General features: G+C 38.1%; 1 protein-coding gene across 2 annotated transcripts in view; it reads right to left on the reverse strand.

Moving 5' to 3' along the window:
- LOC120781387 (cyclin-dependent kinase 5 activator 1) overlaps nucleotides 1–23,727 on the reverse strand; it is a 316,650-nt gene that overhangs the window by 88,905 nt on the left and 204,018 nt on the right. Inside the window, exon 4 of one of the 2 annotated variants that reach the window (XM_040113596.1) lies at nucleotides 12,791–13,650. The exons of the other annotated variant lie outside the window; for it this stretch is intronic. Coding sequence (XP_039969530.1) covers nucleotides 13,465–13,650 — 186 coding nt within the window. The 3' untranslated portion in view covers nucleotides 12,791–13,464. Of the gene's footprint in view, nucleotides 1–12,790; nucleotides 13,651–23,727 lie in introns of those variants that run through there. 2 annotated transcript variants of the gene reach the window in all.

Genomic DNA, 23,727 nt, shown 5'->3' on the forward strand with positions numbered 1-23,727 from the left:
TTTCCTGGGGGTAGTGTGTTAAGACCCATCCTTTACCTACTCTCTACATGCGATCTACCACACGATGACAATTGTATTACAGCAACATTTGCTGATGAAACTAAGCAAACAAAAAATTAAACGAAAATATTGATTTCACACACAATTATACTAGATATATGCCTCTGTACGTATACTTAAGCGGTGTGCAAATACCACATCACAATACTGCGAATTACCTAGGCATGATCCTGCACACAAAACTTAGATGGAGTGCACAAAGAAAGAAAAAATAAGAATTAGAAATAAAATTCTGAAACATGTATTGGCTACTTAGTTGAAAGTCAGCCTTATCCACATATAACAAAATTCTTGACTAAAAGCAGGAGTTCAGACCAGTTTGGACTTATGGGATACAACTTTGGGCCTACTCAAGCCTTAGCACTTTTGTACTAGTCCAGCGATTCCAAAACAAATTTTTAAGATGCGCCGTCAATGTGTGTCGGAATTGACTCAGTTGCGGCATCAATTAACAAATATGCAAAGTCTCATGTGGAAAGACTTTCTGACCATGTGAACACTGAAGCCAGGGCTCTTGTCGCTCAAAGCAAAAGGAATGCCATCATATAACTCATACAACTCTTTATTCAATCGAATGCGATATTCGAAGTTGCCAATGCGCAATGGACCAAGCTCGTAACGTCGACTTATCAGATATTCTCATCGTCTATGCCTTTGCACCATATAGCGTGACGGGGACGATGAGTGACTTGTAGAATTTGGTCTTAGTTCGTACAGAGAGGACTCTACTACTCAGTCCGAAATACCACCTGTTGGCAGTAGTTATACGGCGGATTTCGAGGCTGACATTGTTGTTGCTGTTAATGCTGGTTTCAAGATAGACGAAATTATCAAAGACCTCAAAGTTATGACTGTCAAAAGTGACGTGGGAGCCAAAGACCGTTGGTTTGATCACAGGAGATAGCTACAAGCCCCATTTGCCATGCTGGGCAGCTTTGGAATCGGAGAAGACCCTCTTTTCCAAGATTTAACACATGGTGAATATCTGGATAGTTGCTGATTTTCCAGGTCTAATGCCACACTGATAACGTCCAACAAATTTGTTGACGGTGGGCTTTCACACAATACACTCCTTAGAATAAGCGATGTTGAGGAGTCTATAAGCGACGAAAGTTGCAGACTGTAGGATCTCCCTTTTTGTGGATTGGGCAGAGCACTTTTAAATACCAATCGTCATGCTTTCCTCCAACCATTTTCTATAAAGAAGCTGATGCATGACCCTTATCCGTTTTTCGCCGCTGTATTTGAATAGCGTGGCTGACATTCCATCGTCCATGTACGTAAGGAGCTTGAAATGCCGTTTCACCGTTCTCTTATACCGAGTTGCTTACGAGTGCAGGAGTGCAAGAAAATCGTTCGGCTGTCTTTTATAATTGCAGCTTTTCGACGTCGAAACTTCTTGTGTCTGTTGACGTGCATTTCTTGCTGCACAGAGACGGGTGTGTATCTTGGCTGCAACAAGATAGTGGTCCGAGTCGATGTTAGGACCACGGAGCGTACGCTCGTCTAAAACACTGGAAACGTGTCTTCCGTCTATCACAACATGATCGATCTGGTTGGTGGCTTTTCGAACCAGAGACAGGCACGTAGATTGGTGAATTTTTCGATTCTGGAATCCAGTACTACAGATAAGCATACTTCAGGCCCTGGGGAAGTCAATCAGTCTTAACCCGTTTGAGGATGCTTCATCATGATGGAGGCTGAATTTGCCGACCGCTGTGCAAAAGATACCTTTCTTGTCCACCCTGGCGTTAAAGTCGACAAGCAGGATTTTGACATCATTTCTAATTCTGTTTTCTTGATTTCCAATGCTATAAAAACAAACGAAGTAATTATTTGCAATCACATAAAATTCATTTACTTACCTTCTTGTTGTACTAGCGTGAATGACATGCGTCTTTTCGTTTTCATCGTTTTTTTTATTACTCTTTTTGGGATTTTCTTTTGGCACTATTGAAAATTATGTTTTCTCATTCGCACTCATTCAAATAAATTAAGAAATGAGGTAACTATTTTTTATCACATTTAGGTAAACAAAAAAATAACCTGAACATGTTCGTTGGTGTTAGTGCATAGAGAAAAAATGTGTAAATATATTGAAATATTTGAGAAAAGTGGTTAGCCGTGGCTGGCAGGGTAATGTAACGGGTAATGTTCATGTGAATATGTTGGTTTAACATTCACTATAGTCGAAATCCTTAAACGGGCATTAAAAACAAATATTATTACGAATATTAATGAATAACCAAAGGAACAAAGAATATATAATAGAATATACTGTTAGCAAAGTCGGTCCACGTAGGCAAGTTAGGCAACTACCTGGGACGCAAGAATTTTAGGGAGACAATTTGGCAAATTTTCTTTAAATATTTTATTTACTATATTTTCTTTAAATAAAATATAAAATAATTTATAAAATGATTTCATTAGTATATCATATATAAGTAAAGTCATAGTTTCATATTTTCGCATTCTAATACAAGGTATAGAAAACAACAGGAGTATTATTGATTTGTTTTAATAGTAGCACCTAGAGGCTGTTGTTGTATGTTGCACGTTGCTAAGCGTTTATTGCGAGTTGTCCGTTGATGTGCAAAAATATCAGATATTTACATATATACACAAACGGAAAAGAGTTTTGGCACTGTGGATGCAAATAATGTACTAGTCATATACTCACCTTAATGTTATTTATCACTGTACTTAATTAAAATAAAAATCGAATATATTTCTGTGGACAAAAGTTTTGGCACAGTTAGAATACTCAGAAATAATTTCATTGATTCTGCTTAAAAAAGAAAAAAAAATAATTAGAATAACAAGTGACCGCATGATGCTGTACTATATAATAGAAACCGCTAACTTTTAAAGTGAAATATAGTCTTGCGTAGCGTGCATTATTACTACAATTCAGTAAAATGGGTAGCAGGTGAGTGGAAACGACAGCAGAGGAGAGAAAAATTATTTTAAATCTACATTCCGCCAACGAAAGCTATGCAGAAATTGATAAAATAATGAAGTTAAGTCGTTTTACCATTCGGAGCATAATCAACCGTTTTAAAGATGTCCGTTGCCTCCAGAGTTGCAAACGTTCGGGTCGTCTGCTCAAATTTAGTTCAAGAGAGGCGGCATACTGACTTCAACAAAGATTTCTGATGACTTCAAGGAAGAATCCGAAAACAATGCGGCGGGTGCTTATTCGTAACCGGTACAAATCCGGAATAGCTCGAAAAAACCTCGTATCAGCAAGGCTAACAAAAAAAGCGTTTAGAATTTGGTCGAATACGGGTATGACAAAAGCAATGTTAATTATACCGTAAAGCATGGTGGTGGCGGAGTCATGGTTTGGGGAATTATAGCGGCGTCAGGCGTTGGGAACTTAGTATTTGTTGATGGAGTAATGGACAAAACTTTATGCGTACATACACATATAAACATATTGAAAGAAAACTTGCAAGCGTAAACAAGCTGAAACTTGGGAATCAGTTCTATTTTCAGCAAGATAATGATCCCAAACATACAGCTTATGATGCTCGTATGTGGATCATTCACCACGTTCTTGCAACTCCTCCTCAATCACCGGATTTAAATTCGATTATTGGATGAACTTGGACGAAGGGTTGAAAATAACAAGTAAAGGCCAATTAAACGAGGTACTGCAGCATGAATTGACTAACATTGGATCTGAGGTGACAAGTAAATTGATTCACTTCACGCCAAATCGTTTAAATGACCTTATTAAAACGAAAGGTTTGAATACCCGTTATTAAACTAGAATTTTTTCCATGTTTTGATATATATTCTAAATGAGCTAAAACTTTTGCCCAATGAAATTAAATATAGTGATAGATAACTAAAGGTGAGTATATGACTAGTACATTATTTGAACCTACCTTTTAAATTTACGGAACTACAGAAAACTGAAGGAACCAACATCAGCTGTGCCAAAACTTTTGTCCGTCAGTGTATGTCCGTTTTTTCGATCAGAAACGGCAGCAGTATTCTGAAGAAAACATAAAACACAATTCAATGTGCAAAAACTCTGTATATAACTTCAGGACTCTGAGAGTTCTGTATTGACTCTGGTTTTCTTTGTTAAAATTTCTTTCTTATATACATTTTTTTAATTCTAATTTCTTAACTAGTGTGTGCTTTAGTGTACATTATGTAGATATGTATTTTATTTTAATTGCAGACTTCAAATACCAAAGCATTGATATTTTGCAACTGTTTAGATTCACTGTGTGACTTACGTGCAGCTAAAGAACTTGTATACACACTTGGTACTCTGTTATCACCCGTCATTACGGCTGGTATGAATTGGTGAATTACACTAGTGAATTCACTACATAGAGGTAATACAGAGAAGCAGTAGTACATGAGAGAGATTTTGAGAGAAGAGAGTATGATCTACAGCACGCTATTTTTTCAATATGTCCTATAAATAAAATACCAGCGAAAAATAAGAATGGAATGCAAATTTGAGAAAACCTAGACGTTACAGCAAGCACAGTTTGACAAAAGCGATTGTATTCTTATTGCATTTACATACATGTCGGTCATCAAAAGCATGATTCACTGTATTAAAAAAAATTGTAATCTTCGCGACAAATGTTTACCGTTACGCAGGAAGACAGCGTTTTATTTGTAATTTTCAAGTTGTACTTTTTGGAATTATAGTTAGTAAAAGGCATTTGAAGAGCCTTCAATACGGACGATAAAATTAAATAAAATAAAAAATGTGAAAAATATGAACAATTATACATATATTGATTTATATGTATCAAAATAATTACTAATTAATTATTTTAATATATACATATATTCAATTCCAGCTGGCGATGACTTTGAACCGGCCGAAGAACAATTGCGCACAGCAATTCAACTGAAAAAAAATAGAATCATAAAGCAAAAAGTTGAATTATGTATTATTAAACAATAAATGGTGTGAACTAGGTAAGTAGTGAAATTACTAATGAGAAATAGAAAGTGATAGATGATGGGATAAGAGGTGAAATATGGCAAATGGTAGGTAGTGAGGAAGCTAATGAAATATAGAAAGTTATAAGTAAGATGTAGGTAGTGAAGTAAGTGCTGAAATAAGTGGTGAATCACAAGTGAATAGTGTGAACTGAGACTGCCAATGACATCGCCATGTTAAATTCATGAGTGAACTTCATTGCCGGTAACCAGTTGGGTAGTCAGTCGTGGTTACTATCTGGTGAATTCACTGATGAGCCGAACTGGAGGGATCTGGTGAAAAATATACGCCATTGACATCACGTACATTTTAAAATTAAATTTAAACTACAAAAAATATACATTTTTTTATTAAATCGCCACAAATTTATCACTGATCATCAGTAATTTATTAAGCGACGGTAATTTTGTTATAACTATTCAAAGTCCCCATTGGCATATACATATGCCGCAATGCCGCAATACCCCTTGCTTTTTATCAAAAACAATAGTAGGTTTGTGTAAAATTTTAAAGCGTAATATGAGATCGCATTTGAAAATAAGACAAGCACAAAAAGATCCACTTATCGGTAACCCTATAGGTCAAAAATATGTATACATTCTTCTTTACTGGTGTAGGCACTGCTTTCGGGGTTATAGCTTCAATAAAAGTTGAGAAACGAAAATTGGTTGGTGAAATTTTTGTTTGAATGAAAAAAGGAAAATTCCTATGTTAAATGTATGGGAACCCAAAACTAAAAAAATTGCGACCCCTTAGAATTAAGCTACAGCGCCTGGCTTGAGGGAGGATTTTTTGTTTGTCAGTCACAAACATTTGAGGGGGTAAGAGTTGCAAAATAATTTAAAAAAAATGTTTGAAGTACCCTAATGTATATACGAAAATATTTTTGAAATTCAACCAGTAATTTCGGTATATCAAAAAGTCACTGTTTTACTAATTTCCTTTGAAGCTCTTACTCACAAGAGAGTCTTTTTTAATCATGTGTACATATGTATATGCGAAACTTTGTTCTGAAATTCTCCCAGTCTAGTTTTCTCTGAGACATTTTTTATTTATTCCACACATCTTTTAAATGTGCTCAGACTCCAAGGAATCCAAAAAAAACTCAGTTGATAAAAGTACAAAACAAGGTGCAATAAGGAAAATCTCGACAATTTTTGGATACGTCTCCACGCTTCTTATGACGCAATAGTAGAATCTGATGAATCAGATCTACCAGAAAGTTTTAAATTCGCGGCTTATGCCAAATACAAAGACTGCTAAGATCAGTTTGAAGATACAAAAACAATGATTTTTAACCAGTTAAAATTAACTAAAGCAATTGCACCTACTCCACATCCGAGATTTCCAACTTTTTGTCGGTTTTATCGACAAAAAACATTCCCAAATAAAACTGGGACCCAATTTTGGTAAATGTATGCAGCTTTACTAGAAAAATCGAGCAATCGCTCTCATCAAGGCAAAAATACCCCAAAAAGATAACTATACCAAAAGCTAGTCCCCTTAATAGAAACTTCCAAAGACGCCAAAACAGTAGCAATTTTAACAATTTTAATGGAAGTGAAAAATTTAAAAAAATTAACATCATTGACTACTGATTAAATAAAAAAATCAACACGCTCTAACTTACACTCCTATTGCGTGGGGCTGATGGAATATAAGTTCCCTTATGTTTGCGTTAGGTACTGAAACAGGATTGTTATTTCTAATAACTTGAAACCAGAGATTACAACCCATTTTTGTTTGTCATGAACTACAATAATATTTGTGTATGAATGAGCATTCTCCCCCGACATCAAAGCATATCTCACTTACCACACTAGCACATAACATCGGCTTAGACTCACAACACTGAGACGCAACCTTCACCATACTTACCATATCTCTCTTACAATCTACATTCTACACCACTCACGAGAGCACCTCACACCGACATCTACACACAAGTACACCAACCACATTCACACCACACCCATCACACCATCTGCTTCAGCACAAACGGGAAAAAAGGACCGTTGAATAGATCGGCACACTCCGTTTTCAAACTCAGCAGCGATCTGTACGCTTCTGCGCGGAACGACATCAGCGATTTAAAACATTATATATTACCGCCTTTTTTTAAATAAAACCCTTTGGGTACATATCCATTAATATTCACGCGTATGAACACAGAAATTCGTTTTTTTCCTTTTGAAAATTTGTTGTGGTGACCGAGAAGGTGAGTACGTGAAAAATACATGATTCTTCGAGCCATAAAAAACGGCACATTGCAAAATAATAAAAAATTAAGTAAAAAGAAAAAATCAAGGTGAAGTACAGTGGAAAAAAAATTACAAAAAAGAAAATCATATACATATACAAATATATACATATATGTATATATCGGGTGATTTTTTAAGAGCTTGATAACTTTTTTTTTAAAAAAAACGCATAAAATTTGCAAAATCTCATCGGTTCTTTATTTGAAACGTTAGATTGGTTCATGACATTTACTTTTTGAAGATAATTTCATTTAAATGTTGACCGCGGCTGCGTCTTAGGTGGTCCATTCGGAAAATCCAATTTTGGGCAACTTTTTCGAGCATTTCGGCCGGAATAGCCCGAATTTCTTCGGAAATGTTGTCTTCCAAAGCTGGAATAGTTGCTGGCTTATTTCTGTAGACTTTAGACTTGACGTAGCCCCACAAAAAATAGTCTAAAGGCGTTAAATCGCATGATCTTGGTGGCCAACTGCCCATACATCCCGAAAAATGCACTGTTTGGTGTGGTTTGTACGCTGGTGGAATCATTGGACCGTATTTTTCAAAGATGCTGTTGGACGCAACGTTACGGTGAATGGCGATCGCTATCGTTCGATGCTAACAAACTTTTTGTTGCCAAAAATGGAAGAACTGAACTTGGTTGACATGTGGTTTCAACAAGATGGCGCTACATGCCACACAGCTCGCGATTCTATAGCCATTTTGAGGAAAACTTCGGAGAACAATTCATCTCAAGAAATGGACCCGTAAGTTAGCCACCAAGATCATGCGATTTAACGCCTTTAGCTTACTATTTTTTGTGGGGCTACGTCAAGTCTAAAGTCTACAGAAATAAGCCAGCAACTATTCCAGCTTTGGAAGACAACATTTCCGAAGAAATTCGGGCTATTCCGGCCGAAATGCTCGAAAAAGTTGCCCAAAATTGGATTTTCCGAATGGACCACCTAAGACGCAGCCGCGGTCAACATTTAAATGAAATTATCTTCAAAAAGTAAATGTCATGAACCAATCTAACGTTTCAAATAAAGAACCGATGAGATTTTGCAAATTTTATGCGTTTTTTTTTAAAAAAAAGTTATCAAGCTCTTAAAAAATCACCCGATATATACCTCAGTGATCGATCTTACTTTCGTAAACTCAAGCCTAGTTCGCAGATCGCAAAGGCAAATTAGCGATCAGTACACTTTCAGCGATCACTATGCCATTATATTTGAGGTAAATGCTCCCCAAACACGGCTCCACCTACAGACCCTAACAAGAAGTTCATGGCGACCCAAAACATTTGACCCAGACCTTTTCGAAGAAGCCTTTGGACCCGCTACTCTTCCTGACAACTTGCGGTCGGTTAACCAGGCGACTGCATTGATTATGAGCCGCATTAAGACTGCATGCGACATATCAATGTCAAAGCTTCCACGGCGTAATAATCATCCCCCCGTTTACTGGTGGAACGACTCAATTGCTAAACTGCGGAAAGAATGCCAAAAAGTAAGACGCTTATACCAAAGGTCTCGTGGCACCTGTGATTACAACACTCTACAAGCAAGTTTCAAGGCCAAGAGGAAACTTTTGAAACAGACTATAAAAAAAAGTAAACAGGAATGTTTTCTCAAACTCTGTGACGATGCAGAAAACAATGCCTGGGGTCTCGCATACAAGACCGTAATGGGAAAACTACGCATTCGAGGTCAAATGCCTACTTCCTCAACAACCCTTGACAGAATTGTCTCAGTTCTTTTCCCGACCCGACCCCAACTACCTCGAGAGATCGCGGTGCTGCAACAAAGAGAGTTATTACCAGAAGTAACGAACGAAGAGGTTATAGAGGCATGCGACCGGCTTGACCCAGGTAAAGCCTCAGGACCAGATGGCATCCCTAATATAGCGCTTAAAGCAGCGATCGTTAGGAACATAGACCCTTTTAGAGCACTGTATAATTTATGCATGCAGAATGGCTGTTTCCCAAAAATCTGGAAAAGGCAACACCTAATATTACTGCCTAAACCAAACAAAGCTCTGACAGACCCGTCCCACTACCGACCACTCTGCATGTTGGACTCTGCGGGAAAAATTCTTGAGCGGATCATTTATCAACGCTTAAGTAAAGGCCATTGACGACGCCGGCGGCTTGTCCCCAAACCAATTTGGATTTAGGAAGGCAAGATCAACAATCGAAGCGGTGACCCTTGTGAAGACACTGGCGGAAAATGCCATTAGTGGGAAAAGATGGAAAGGTGGCACCATCAAATATTGTATGGTTGCAACCCTCGATGTCAAAAATGCCTTCAATACGGCATCTTGGCCAAGTATACTAAGTTCGCTAAAAAACTTCTCGGTACCGGCATATCTCTACAACCTGATAGTCAGTTACTTCAACGAAAGGACCCTATGCTACAACACAAACCAGGGCTACAAAAAATACAAAATCTCCGGGGGAGTGCCACAGGGATCTGTACTTGGGCCCCTCCTCTGGAATATAATGTATGATGGAGTACTACGACTCAAAGTACCGGCAAACGTACATATAATTGGGTTTGCAGACGACATTGCCGTGGTGGTAATAGCTAAGCATATAGAGGAAATAGTTTCGGTAACCAATACAACAATTTCACAAATTAACAATTGGCTCGAAACTAATGGACTATCTCTGGCAGAGAGCAAAACCGAAGCTGTACTTATTACAGGCAGAAAGGTCCGAGAAGTTGCTACATTCTGTACGAAAGGTGTAAGCATAACCACACAGCCAGCTATAAAATATTTGGGAATCGTTCTCGACGCAAGACTATCGTTTAAAGAACACGTGGCTTATGCAAGTGAAAAAGCTACGAAAATATGCAGAGCTCTAACCCGGCTAATGCTCAATACCCGTGGACCAAAACAAAATAGGAGACGACTACTAGCCGGAGTATTAAAGTCAGTTGCTCTATTTGGTGCCCAAATATGGGGAGAAAGCTCTTGAAGTCAAATCATACCGACGCGGCCTATTTTCCACGTACACCATATGCGCATTGAGAGTATGCTCCGCGTTTCGTACGGTATCCGAAGACGCTGCCCTAGTGATCGCGGGCTTACACCCGCTAGACCTCTTAGCCAAAGAGCTCACATACCGTTCAAATGAGATAGTAACGCTCAGAACCCAAAGAGGAAGCCAGAGCAGATACGGTGAAGCGCTGGCAAAAACGATGGGAAGACAGCCGAAATGGCCGCTGGACATTCCGACTAATCCCTAAATTGGAACTATGGCTTAATAGATCGCACGGAGAAGTAGATTTTTACCTCACCCAAGTTCTCACTGGACACGGCTGTTTCAAATCATATTTGAAGCGATTCAATCATGAAGACAACGATGTATGCGACTATTGCGGAGGCGAGATCATCGAGAATGTGGAGCACACAATTTTCCTATGTGCGAAATACGACGAAGAAAGGCAATCTTTGAGAAACGCATTCGGGGTAGACCAACCCCAGAAAACCTAGTGTCTCAAATGGTAGAATCACTAGATAAGTGGAAAGCCGTGTCCGAAGTGGCAGCAAAAATCATGAAACGACAAAAGAGCTGGAGAACAACAACGTGAAGACTACTCCAAATTCCAACGAACAACTAAGACGCGACACACAAACTATGACTGGAGCAGACAAGAAGGTTTTGGTGACAATCACTGTACTAGGGGGTATAAGACAAACCGAGGTAGGGCCAAGTAAATGCAGCTTGTTACTGAATGCATTGGGACCATCACGTACGTATGAGTAATACTCAACCTTCCTCCCGACGTAATACTTGACGGTGGTACCGGGGGGTTTGGTACAAGACAGTAGGAGGTTTAGTTCGGATTAAAGTTCCACACTGACATGGGTTCAGGCTTTCGATGCTTCCTCCTCGTAAAAAAAAAAAAAAAAAAAAAAAAAAAAAAAAAAATGTATATATATACCTTAAGGAAAAAAGAACAAACAGAGTAAAAGTTAAAAATGCAGCCAACTAAAGAGGTGCAGTGTATACAAATTGAGAAATAAATTTATAAAATAAAAAATCTTAGTACATTAAAAGTGAAATAAAGACTTATAGCCTTGACAGACGACAGCGTTAACCCTGATTAACTGCGCACTTAAGCAGATCCAAATTTATAGGTGACAGACAGCAGCGATGCATATTACTAACATTTTTAATTTAATGAAACAAAAATGGATAGAAGACAAGCATTGTGATTGTTAGCCGCACAGATGGTGCAAAACCACAATTTGTTAAACCAAAGAATAAAAACATTACTAGTGAACCTGCTTCAAAAGCTTAAAACGATAAATGAATTGACAAAAGTGATACTGGAAACTAGTACCAAAGTGGCGTCTTCGGAAATAAAGGAAAGAAGCGCCTGGAAATTTGTAAGTTTAATATATTATATATTGTATATTAATATGTCATTAATAAAAGGACCGCAATGGCAGTTTTTGGGAGTACGATGTCAAAAAGATAGATGACATCCGATTTAAAGAAAACTTTCGTCTAAACAAAGAAGCTTTTCACAAAATATGTGAAAAGGTTAAGGAAATCGGAAAGTCCAACAGCAACACGCGACTTTGCATTCCACTTCAGAAAAGAGTGGCTATTGCGTTGTATGCGTTAGGTTCTTCAGCGGAATACAGAACTGTAGCAAGTTTATTTGGCGTAGGACGCACCACAGTTGGGGAAATAGTTGTGGATTTTTGCAAAGCTGTGTGCACAAATTTATCCGGATTGCATCAATTCCTATCCCCCAAGCACAGAAGAAGTAGAGCAGAAATGTACAAGGTTTTGCACACCTTGGTTTTCCGCAATGTTTTGGAGCAATAGATGGCTGCCACATTGAGGTTCAGCCGAAAAAGGAAGATGCGATCGATTATTACAATTATAAGGGGTGGTATTCGGTTGTTCTGCTGGCAAGTTGCGACTATAGGTAAATTTAATATAGAGTACTTATTGGAAATATTTTTATAAATTCTTTCACTATTTTATAGATCAAAATTTACATATATACACGTTGGGTAAACTGGAAGAAATAACGATTCGTAAATTGCTCAGAGCATCAAAATGATTGGAGATGTTAATGTCGCCGTAATACTTATTGGCGATTCAGCCTTTCGATTGTCGCGTTACATGATGAAGCCTTTTCCATACTCACCAAATCAACCAGTGTTAGAAAAAACATTTAACTATCGTTTATCCAAATGTCGCAGAGTTACAGAGAATTCGGTCAACTAAAAGCTCGATTTAGAAAAATTGGCAGAGGTTTACCGGTAGCTCCAAAAAACGTTAACGTTATTATACATGCATGCTGTATTTTGCACAATTTTCTAAAAATTGAAAATGATGAAATTCCTTCTTCGTGGATCCAAGATGCTGCAGAAATAAGTACAGAAATTCAACCACATCACACTACAAGAGCTGGGGAAAATGATGAAACAGCATCGGCTATTAGAAATGCAATAGCTCTGAGTTTTCGTGAGTACAGATGTATAGAGTAGCAGAAAACAAATATTATTTAAATTTATTTTTTGTTACACTACATAATGTTTTAGGACTAGAAAATAACAAAACATTTCATTAAATAATGGCTTAGGACTAGAAAAAAACAAAACATTTCATTAAATAATGGCTTAGGACTAGAAAAAACGATAAAATTATTTTAAACTTAAAGTTTCTCTGCGATGTTCTCCATAAGGGTTAAAAATCTTTCGGACAAATTATTGTGCTGTCGAACAGTCTGAAGTATTTCCTCTGAAACGTGCTTTGTTTCATCCGCAACCCTTTCTAATATCTCAGTTTGTTTTTTTAAAACCTTTAACAACTCGGCGCTAAAATTGCGTTTTCTTGTTGCAGATGAAGGTGATGGTGACGGCAACGAAGGTGGCAGCGGAGATGAAGGTGATGGTGACGGCAACGAAGGTGGCAGCGGACATGATGGCGATAAATAAAATAAATTCGTTTTTTACTTCGGAATACGAGTAGGTCTCTATGTACAAAGCCGAATTAACGGCAGTCCACCCTATTATGCGATTCACAGCATTATAATGCCTCCAAGGCGAGGGACTACCACCAGAAGGGCCAATTTTGGTTTTCTCTTCTCTGAAAGTAGAGTTATTAATGTGTTAAAAGAAGATATGTAATTATTGAAAAATCGTATTTCTTGGTCATGTTTTCACTTTGCAGTGAATTTCCTCGGTGGTATATTTTTGTGCCATTTCCTGCGAAATCTCATTGTATATATGAGCATTTAGCTTTGCACGCCGGAGGTCGTGGGAACGTGCCTCTAATTTTTCCAGCAGCTCCAACTCATCATTTAAAGTCCACCCTGAACGCTTTTTTCTGCCAGCCATCTGAAATTAAAACAAATATAGTAATTTTCGTTTAGAAGGCAATGCAAAATACTAAAATTACTTACTTTTTATCTTTAATCGTCGCTTTTCAAAATAACATTTACATTTAAACGTAAAATGGCTGTCACTGTTCTTATTTTTCATTCACAATAGTATACAGCTGTCAATTATTAACAATGTTGCCAACGAAAATCTCACAAGCTCCCTAAAATTTTGAGAGTTATGTTTGGATTCAGCAACGGAGTTAGCTGCGGTAACTCCTGAATTAATCCCGAAAAATGCAATTACGGTGCCGTCTGTCAATGCTATTACTTACAGTCCAGTGAAGTACATTAAAATAAAAAAACCAAAAAGTAAAGACAGTGAAAATTTAATACAAAAACACTACTAACAAAATAAAACGGAAGCGAAACTCAATAAATATGAAACAATTTAAATTAAATGTACATATATACGAGTATACTTATATAAATGAATCCCTTTTTTCCTTTGGTCACGGCATCACGTGAATGGCTGGACCGATTTCACTAATTATTTTTTTGTTGTATTTGTTATTATTCGGAGAAGGTTCTTATGTACGAAAAACTTAAGAAAGTTGAGCAGAAAACTAGAACATTTCACTTCTATATAAATAAAAATGAATACCAAAAATATATGTACGCGCATAACTCAATAACGCCTGGACCAATTTGGCCAATTCTTTTTCTTAAATGTTTGTTGAAGTTCAAGGATGGTTTTTACGGCGAGAAAAATTCGAATAGTTTCCGGAAAACCCCTAAAAACAGCCCTTTTCTTTTCCCCATACAAACGTTACAATAAATATGAATGTTTGTTTGTTAGTTTGTTAGTAACACTAAGAGAACGGTTGAACCAATCTTAATGAAATTTTTAAAGGTTGTTTGTTGTGGATCAGGAAAGGTTTAGAAACAAAATACCTTATACTTTTCATGAGGAGAAGTCGGAAAATTGGACAATTCCAAAAAGTAACATTTTCCATACACAACGTATGGCAGCCCAAAGAAAGGCAAGAAGTACTCCCAAAATGCGATGACATACGTGTGGAATTATGGATCGCGGTCAATCAGCTAGCGATCGTAACGATATCACAGCACGACTTTTTTAACAATAGCTGCGATGTTTGATGGTCTTTATCTTGAAGCAACCTATGGTATATATGATACTGTTAGATGCTGAATGTGTTCTGTTGAGTAGCAAAAAAGAGGTTTGCCGCACGCACACATTCTTCTTTGGATGCGGATGGTGATTACACCAGATCAAATTGATGAAATCATTTCAGCGGAAATTCCTGATTCAGAGATAGATCCAGAATTATACGAAGTGGTTAAAACCAATATGATTCATGGACCTTGCGAACCTTACAATCCCACTTTGGTTTGTATGTTTGACAATGAATGCACGAAACACTACTCATGTGCTTTTCTTTCGGAAACGGGAATGGGAAATGATGGATATTCACTGTATCGGCGTCACTCACCAGACGACAATGGCAGAACATTTAGCATTTAGAGGCGTGAATATCGACGTTAACAACACATCGAGAAGTTGACAAACACATGGGTCGTACCATATTCGCCCCTTTTGTTTAATTCACATTCAAAACTCATGTCAATGTTGAATATCGATCGAATCGATCAAATACGTTTGCAAGTACGTCACCAAAGAAAGCAACATAGCGGTTATTGGCCTTGAACGATATGAGATCAGCAGTATCAAATGGGTCGATATGTGAACTGCAATAAAGCGCTTTGTAGGATATTTACCTTTGCAATTCATGAAAGTTTTCCGACTGTTTTGCGTCTCGCGGTTCAACTTCATTTAAGTCATCGCGTATTGTGAATGGTACAGTGTGTGCAACATTTTGAGAAGCATCCCAGCAGTAGCATTTGCTGGAACATGATAATCACTGGAAACAGACGAAGGACAATGCGATAGTACTTCGCATGCCACTGAAGTTCGCATACTTATCGCGAAGATCATTTCGACATATCCGCCTTTAAATTCGCGTTAATTATGGGATACGAAAAAATGACATTGCCGATGACATTTTACATTGTATTCGCTAAGAATTGGAAATGGGCAAATTTCGGTTGATACTTCCAGTGGTTTGATATCAATTTCACCTCCCTTTTGTCAATTCACTTCAACGGAAGATGAACTCATCACGAATGTTTATCCGAACATTGGCCAAATTATCGTAACTGCAATAGCTTGAGTGCACGAGCAATTTTAGCTGCCAAAATTACCGATGTTAGTGATTTAAACTGGGATTCAAAGTCAAGTTCCGGGATGGGGGAAATGGTAGGGCTGACAAAGTATTTTGAGAGTCACTTGGTATATGTAATACGATAATGTTTACCTTTGCAGATTCAAAGGCAAATATATCATCGAACTGGTTCCTTATTACCGGTGCCGGATAGTGACTATAAATTTTTTCAAATTTATTTCATCGGCTATTCAGCAAGAAAAGTCGATCAGCGTTGTGCACCAAACAATTCTGTGAAAAGATCAGTTGTGGAACAGCTCCAATTATTGTTCCATCAACACAACGCATTGATTGCATTATTCAAGACCGCATTAGATCACATGCCATCTGATAACCACAAAATTGTTATCAAAGCCGATAAGACGCCTGCAGGACAACACATACGACGTTTTAATGCCCCAACAATCGCTGAAGTCGCTATTGTCATTGTAGGTGAAAATGTAGAAAACCCAGGTATTGTTTTACACCGGCGTAACAATCAACTGCAGCGTGTGTCCGAAACACATCGATCATATAATGCTTTACAATATCCTATCTTATTTTGGCAAGGTGAAGATGGGTATCATTTTTTAATAAAGATGATAATTCCAGTTACAGGTTAATAGACATTTTATGTTTTTAATGTTTACCCCAGCCTTAAGTAATTTGAACACAAAAAAATGATTTTTATGTTCTGAAACTAACAAAAAAGTTAGTTCAATGAATTATTATTCATACAGACTGATGGTTCGAGAAAATGAGGTCAATCACATTTTAAAATGTCGGCGTTTCTTTCACCAATATGCTGTCGATATGTACATACAAATGTAAAAGTAGAAACTGAGTGATTAACGTTTATCAGGTTGAGCCAGGCAAAACTCCGTTCTGAGGAATACATACATCTTCGGGATGCCATCAATGCTGATGGAAATGCCGAGAATGTAAGCAGAACAACTATTCTCCCATCAACATATGTACGTCAGAAGTCCACGACATATGCATGAAAATGCTCAGGCTGCTATGTCATATGTACGTCATTATGGGTCACCAGATTTGTTTATAACATTCACATGCAATATACGGTGGACAGAAATTCGGCAAGAATTATTTAGTGGCCAATCACCCATTGATAGACTCTACATCACAGCAAGGGTATTCAAAAATGTAAAAATAATGATGAGGATCCATTTTTACATGAGATTGTTACAAAAAATATGATCCATGGTCCCTGTGGAATATTAAATCCCATATCTCCATGTATGGTTAACGGAAAATGTTCAAAGCTTTCCAAGACAGTTGGTATCAGAAACTATTAGTGGAAATGATGGTTATCCACTTTACCGGCGGCGAAGCACTGTTAACAATGGGAGGTCAACAACAGTCAAAGTGAATCCGCAGGATATTGAAGTTGACAATCGTTGGGTTGTTCTATCTTCGCCTTTACTCTCCAAGACATTTAAAGCAGACATAAATGTAGAATTTTGCCATTCCGTAAAATCTATTAAATATATCTGCAAGTATGTAAATAAAGGTGTTCGGAGTTGCTGCTAAAAATGTGTTCGGAGTTGCTGCTAAAAATTCCAACGATGAGATGACTCATTTCAAATGGGCCGCTATGTTAGTAGCAATGAGGCGATGTGGCGTATTTTTTCGTTTCCTATACATGAAAGACACCCCACTGTTGTTCAGTTGGCCGTACATCTGAAAAATGGTCAAAGGGTGTACTTTACAACGGAGAATGTATTGCAACGAGTTGACAGGCCACCATCAACAACATTGATCAGCTTCTTTGAAATGTGCCAGAACACTGTTGTATTCTGAAATGCCTAAATATTATACCTGGAATCAATCGTCAAAAAAATTTCATCGGCGCAAACAAGGATAGCCAGTTCCAGGTTACCCACATGATGCATTGAGACGTATTTAAACAGTCCATCCCAGCCAAGACGAGCACTTCATTGGCGCTTACTATTAGTCAATGTTCGTGGCCCAACATCATTCCAACATCTGCAAACTGTTAATGAAACCCAAAATGGTATTGCACTTGCACTTGCTTCGTCAGGTATTGCAGGGCACTCAAGTTGCCCTTGAACATGCAAATAAATGACACTCCAACCTGCAACCTTTCGAGAAATTCATCAATGGCCAAAGTGTTGCAGCAATGCAGATTAATAGTTTGGGATGAGTGCACAATGGCACACCAAAAATTTTTAGAAGCATTTGACAGCACTTTGCAAGATTTGCGAAAGAACCAAAACCGGTTTGGTAGTGCAGTGTTATTATTGGCAGGTGATTTTCGACAAACATTACCAGTAATACCACGATCAACGCCAGCAGACGAACTTAATGCATGCTTGAAGTCATCCATTTTAGGGAAATCTGTTAAAACACTCAGATTAAGTATGAACATGCGAGTCGAACTGCAGAATGACCAATCTGGGGAATCTTTTTCAAAGCAATTGCTCGATTTTGGTAATGGAGAAATACCTGTTGACTCATCGTCTGGATACATTACGTTCCCTACCAATTTCTGTCACTTTATGAAATCTAAGACAGAACTGATTGAAAAGGTTTACCTAAATATTGCACAAAATTATAAAGATAATGTTTGGATGAGCGATCGAGTTATATTGGCTGCAAAAAACATTGATGTCAATAAAACGAATTTTCAAATTCAAAATAAGATAACTGGTAAATTGATTACATACAAATCGATTGATTCAGTCACTAACCGAGATGACATTGTTAACTATCCAACAGAATTCTTAAATTCGCTGGAGTTACCCGGATTACCACCTCATAATCTGCAATTAAAAATCGGATCGGTAATAATCATGTTGCGGAATATAAACCAGGCTCGTCTTTGCAATGGCACCCGACTTGCGGTGAAGAGATTAATGAATAACGTGATAGAAGCCACAATTTTGAAAGGGAAGTACAAAGGCGAAGACGTTTTAATTCCACGGATTCCTCTAACTCCGAACGACTTGACGTTAAACGGTTACAATTTCCAGTGCGGCTAGCATTTTCAATGTCGATAAATAAATCACAAGGGCAGTCGCTAAGTGTTTGTGGCATTAATCTTAAAAATTCATGTTTTTCACATGACCAGTTATATGTCGCCTGTTTTCTTATAAACCAATCAGAAGAAGACAGAGCATTGTCTGTCGGGTCAGCTATACTTAATAAAGAAATTAACTTCATTCAGATAAAATGGTAACATACTTATATTTCTTGATTATAGGGCGGTACGACGTTCACCGTTAGTAAAAAATAAAATAAAAGTAAAAATAAAAAACCACAATAAACTAGAACACAACAAATTGGAACGCCGGCATAGGAAAGAATTACCACCAAGAGAAACAAGCAAAGGAAACACACAGTTTTTTTTTATCAATTTAACTTCCAAAATCCCTGAGGGAAATCAGAAATACATATACACCAATATTGCGTATTTTCAATATCAGTTTCACGCATTATTCGAAATGCGAATTATATTTACATATGTATTGATGTACATATATTTCTCAATACTGGTATACCTATAGACGTCCACACGTGTGTCAAATGATATTGACATCGTTTCAGTTCCCGCTGATACAAGGGCATATGTGTAATTCCGTAAGAAATATTAAAAAAAAAGCAAGTAAATACAAACGCGGCTTTCAATTATTTTTCGGAAAATAACAACTCTTCTTTACTTAAAAGAGTTTCCGGCTACTGCATTTCTCAATTAGAATAAAAGAAAATAAATAATAAATCTATTGACAATTTTTGGACACGCCTGCAAGCTGCATACAACGCAATAATAGAAACGGGTGATTCAGATCTACCTGAAAATTTTTAATCCTCGGCTTACGCCAAATAAGAAAACTGCTTAGACCAGTATGAAAACACAAAAGCAATAATATCAGATCAATTAAGGCTTATGAAAATCAATCGCACTTACTCTCCATACGAGACATTCATCTCAAAGTGTCAGCATGCGATACGGAAATATTTCATGGAGGTTATGAAGAATGGTCGTATTTCCGGGACATGTTGGGACTGAAGGTCAAGCAGGCGTAATAAAGCAGTTCGCATTAAATTACGATAATGTCAATTTAGCTTGGAAAGCTCTAAGGTCAAGATATAAAATGAGAGAATATTGATCGAGAAGTAAGTAACGATACCTTGCCTAAAATTCAAAAAGAAACAAGTGAAGAATTCATAAAAATAGAATGCACTGTTTCAAATTATTTGTCGGTTCTATCAACACAAAATACTCCCACAGACAATTGGGATCCTATTCTGGTAAACATACTATATGTACCGCCACATTACCAAATCGCTCTCATCAAGAAGAAAATGCCAACGTGGCAGCAAATGAAAGATTTTCTAACTACCCAATATGAAATTGCGGAAAGGGTAGACAAAAAAATAGTCAGAACTAAAATCATTCAATGCGATCTAAATCGAAGCTTTAAATAATCACTTTTCCATCCATATCTTCCAAGTTGGAAGCAACAATAATTTAAATAGACGGTTTTTCAAAACTCAATCGTTCACATCATTCGATCAGGAAGTCATAAGCTAAGAACTTGTGAAAAGTTTAAAAAATTTAATAATAATGGAAGGTACAAATTTGTCAAATCAAAAAGACTCTGTATAAACTGCTAGTCCCATGCACACAATCTTAATAATTGTGGAAGCAAATTCAATTGCACATAAGCGCATTCAAGCAGAAGCTATAGTTTTACTGCAACTTACCAACATGATTCCAAGCTATCATATGGATAGCAGGCATTGGCAAATGGTTTCACACCTAAAGCTAGTAGGTTCCAACTGCAACACCCCAGCTCAAATAGATCTTCTCTTAGGCAGCGATCTCATATCGCAAATTATACTAGAAGGTGTTCAAAAAATTTCAAAAACTCTTCTATCTCAAAATATTATATTCGTTTGGATACTAAGTGGACTAGTTACGGAACCAGTTGCCACAATGACAACTCAAGTTGAGGAAATCTCAAACGAGTACCTCAATTCACAATCGAGAAAATTTTGGGAGTTTGAAGATATGAATGGAAAAATGATTATCTAAAGAGCCTCCACAGAAGGTAGCGATGGAAAACACCAGAAAATGCGCCTAAGCTTAGAGATTCTGTCTTAATCAATGACGATTGTCTCGCCCTCTACCGAATGGCGGTTTGGCCGCATAGAGAAGCTCTACTACGACTCCTACGGTCATATTCGCGTAGTCGATTTCCGTACACAAACGGAGACGCTAGCCGCCAATAAAATCGAAACGTAAACCGTAAATAATGAGCCGTAACTAATAAACAAAGAAAAAAAACGTAAAATAACCCACTAGCAATAAATGCGAACAAAAAACAAAAACAAAAAAGTCGATCCAGATGACGGCTCACTGCACCAGCACCCATATGAATATACATATATGTATATGATAATTAAAACAAAATTTTTTAACAGATAAATACGGATGCCGACATGCTAACCGCAGCTACGCCCAGCGTACGCATGCATTTAAATGAGCATCGTTCCCCGACATCAACACACATACCACACTAGCACACAAATTCGGCTTAGACTCACAACACTGAGACGCAACCTTCACCACACTTACCATACTTACAATCCACATTCTACACTACTCATGATAGCACCACACACCGACACCTACACACAAGTACACCAACCACAATCAAACCACACACATCACACCATCTGCTTCAACACAAACGAAAAAAAGGACCGATAACGGCGGAGAAGTACTGCTAAGAAGCGTTTTTTTTTGTTACCGGAGGGGGAATCTTCGAAAGATACCGTCCTGTTTCAGACGGCATGCACGATTCATCCTACACGCGCATGTGCCGCCATTGTCACCAAGTGCGGAACCTGCTGGGTAGGACGCCTACTAAACCATAACTCCGTCTTTTCTAGGTATTTATTTTTCTTTGCGGGACCGCCGCTAGGCATTTCTTCACAAAGATAAGCTTTAGCCGGTTGGCTATCGATCTATAAATTTTCAACTCCATGCTGATCACCTGTTTATCGCTCTTTCCCTGCCATTCCTTCCGTCTAAGCTCTATTAGGGCTGTCGCGCTCCATTCTTTAACAAAGTTCCACACCTGCTGGGAACTTAGCATGTGCGGTACAATGTTTTCAGGGGTTAGTCGCTCTGAAAGAAGTTTCTCTAGTTCCTCTCTTTCATCTTTATAATGGGGGCACAGAAAGAAAACGTGCCCGCGTTTTCATTCCCTTTTCCATAAAAAGAGCAGTCAAACCCATCGTCATGTCCATATTTGTGTAAATACTCCCTGAAGCAACCGTGCCCAGTCAGGAACTGCGTCAAGTAATAGTCAGTTTCTCCGTGTTTTCTCTCTACTCACATTTGCACGTTTCTGATCAATGTGTGTGTCCATCTACCTTTTGTTGTTTCGTCCCATCGTTTTTGCCGCTCATTAAGGCTGGCTTGTCTTTTTTGCTGTTTTTCTTGATTATTTAGTCGTCTGCCCGCGTTTTTCGCTTTGTCATATCTTGAGGCATGATACCTGAAATAATTCCAGCCGCTTCGTGTGACACAGTCCAGAATGCGCACGCTACCCTGATTGCACTTAACCGAACTACTACTTTTGCCGCATTCGCATATGTTTTGTGCAGCAATGCTGGTCCTCATATGGGTGCGGCGTACATTAGTACTGACTTTCTAACTTTTGCCAGAAGAGCGCGTTTATTCTGACTAGGTCCATCTATGTTGGCCATGATTCTACTTAATGCAGCCGTCACCTTTGCCGATTTCTCACAGGCTTTCGCGATGTGGGGCCTCGCGTCAATAATTACACCCAGGTATTTCAACGACTTTTGCGTTGGGATATTGTATCCATCAATGTTGAGCGTAGTCGACTCAGAGTTGAAGGCATTTTTTACGTCGAACGTCACTACCGCGCAGTATTCTTTGGAGCCATATATCCACCTGGTTCCTTCAATAGCCTTGCTTGCGACCTCTGTTAACTTTTTTATGGCGGCTCTCTTTCTAGATGTTGCTCTAGCCGCACACAGATTATACGCTCCAGTATTTTCCCCATTGTGTCCAGCATACATAGTGGTCGGTAGGAGCCTGGCTCCCCTGCTGGCTTATTTGGCTTTTGTATAAGCACTCCCTCTCGTAAGCATCGCGTATAAACTGCCGTAAACGGGGTGGGTTTATATTTAATAGCCAGTTTTAGGGCCTTATTAGGGATGCCATCTAGGCCTGATGCTTTAGTATTTGCGAATCACTCTGCTGCTTCTATGATTTCTTGGTCAGTGACTAACGGTGCGTTTGTAGCTCCAAATTCTTTTATTTGCTGCCTTTGAAGCAATTGCGCCGGAAAAAAGTTTGGACAACCGTCTTTAATAAACTCTTCTTTATTGCTATCTTAAGTTCATTTAGCTTTCGTTTAAAGCGCTCGGTTATCATTGTGAAATTTGCCGTTTGTCGTCGCTTTTGACACTGGCGCCTCGCTTTGTGGTAGTCACTTCTTAGAGCTCCAATAGCCTCATTCCAATAGTATGCGGGTTTTCTGTACATGTGCGTGGTTTTTTCCTACACATAGCGGTATCGCATGCTTTTCTCACATGTCTTCTTTTCTATGTCTTTAGCGTAGTTTGGATTGTCAAGTAGCATTAATTTGTATATATCCTCATCAAGAGTTTCAACTTTCCAGTCTCTGTTTTGAACTTTTTTGAGAGACTTAGGCATTTTGTGCGTTTTGTCAATTTCAAGAAGAATTACCAAGTGGTCACTGTGTGTACACAAGTCGCTCACTTGCCAT

The sequence above is a fragment of the Bactrocera tryoni genome, unplaced genomic scaffold (assembly GCF_016617805.1).
Source record: "Bactrocera tryoni isolate S06 unplaced genomic scaffold, CSIRO_BtryS06_freeze2 scaffold_7, whole genome shotgun sequence".
In the NCBI taxonomy this organism is placed as follows: Eukaryota; Metazoa; Arthropoda; class Insecta; order Diptera; family Tephritidae; genus Bactrocera; species Bactrocera tryoni.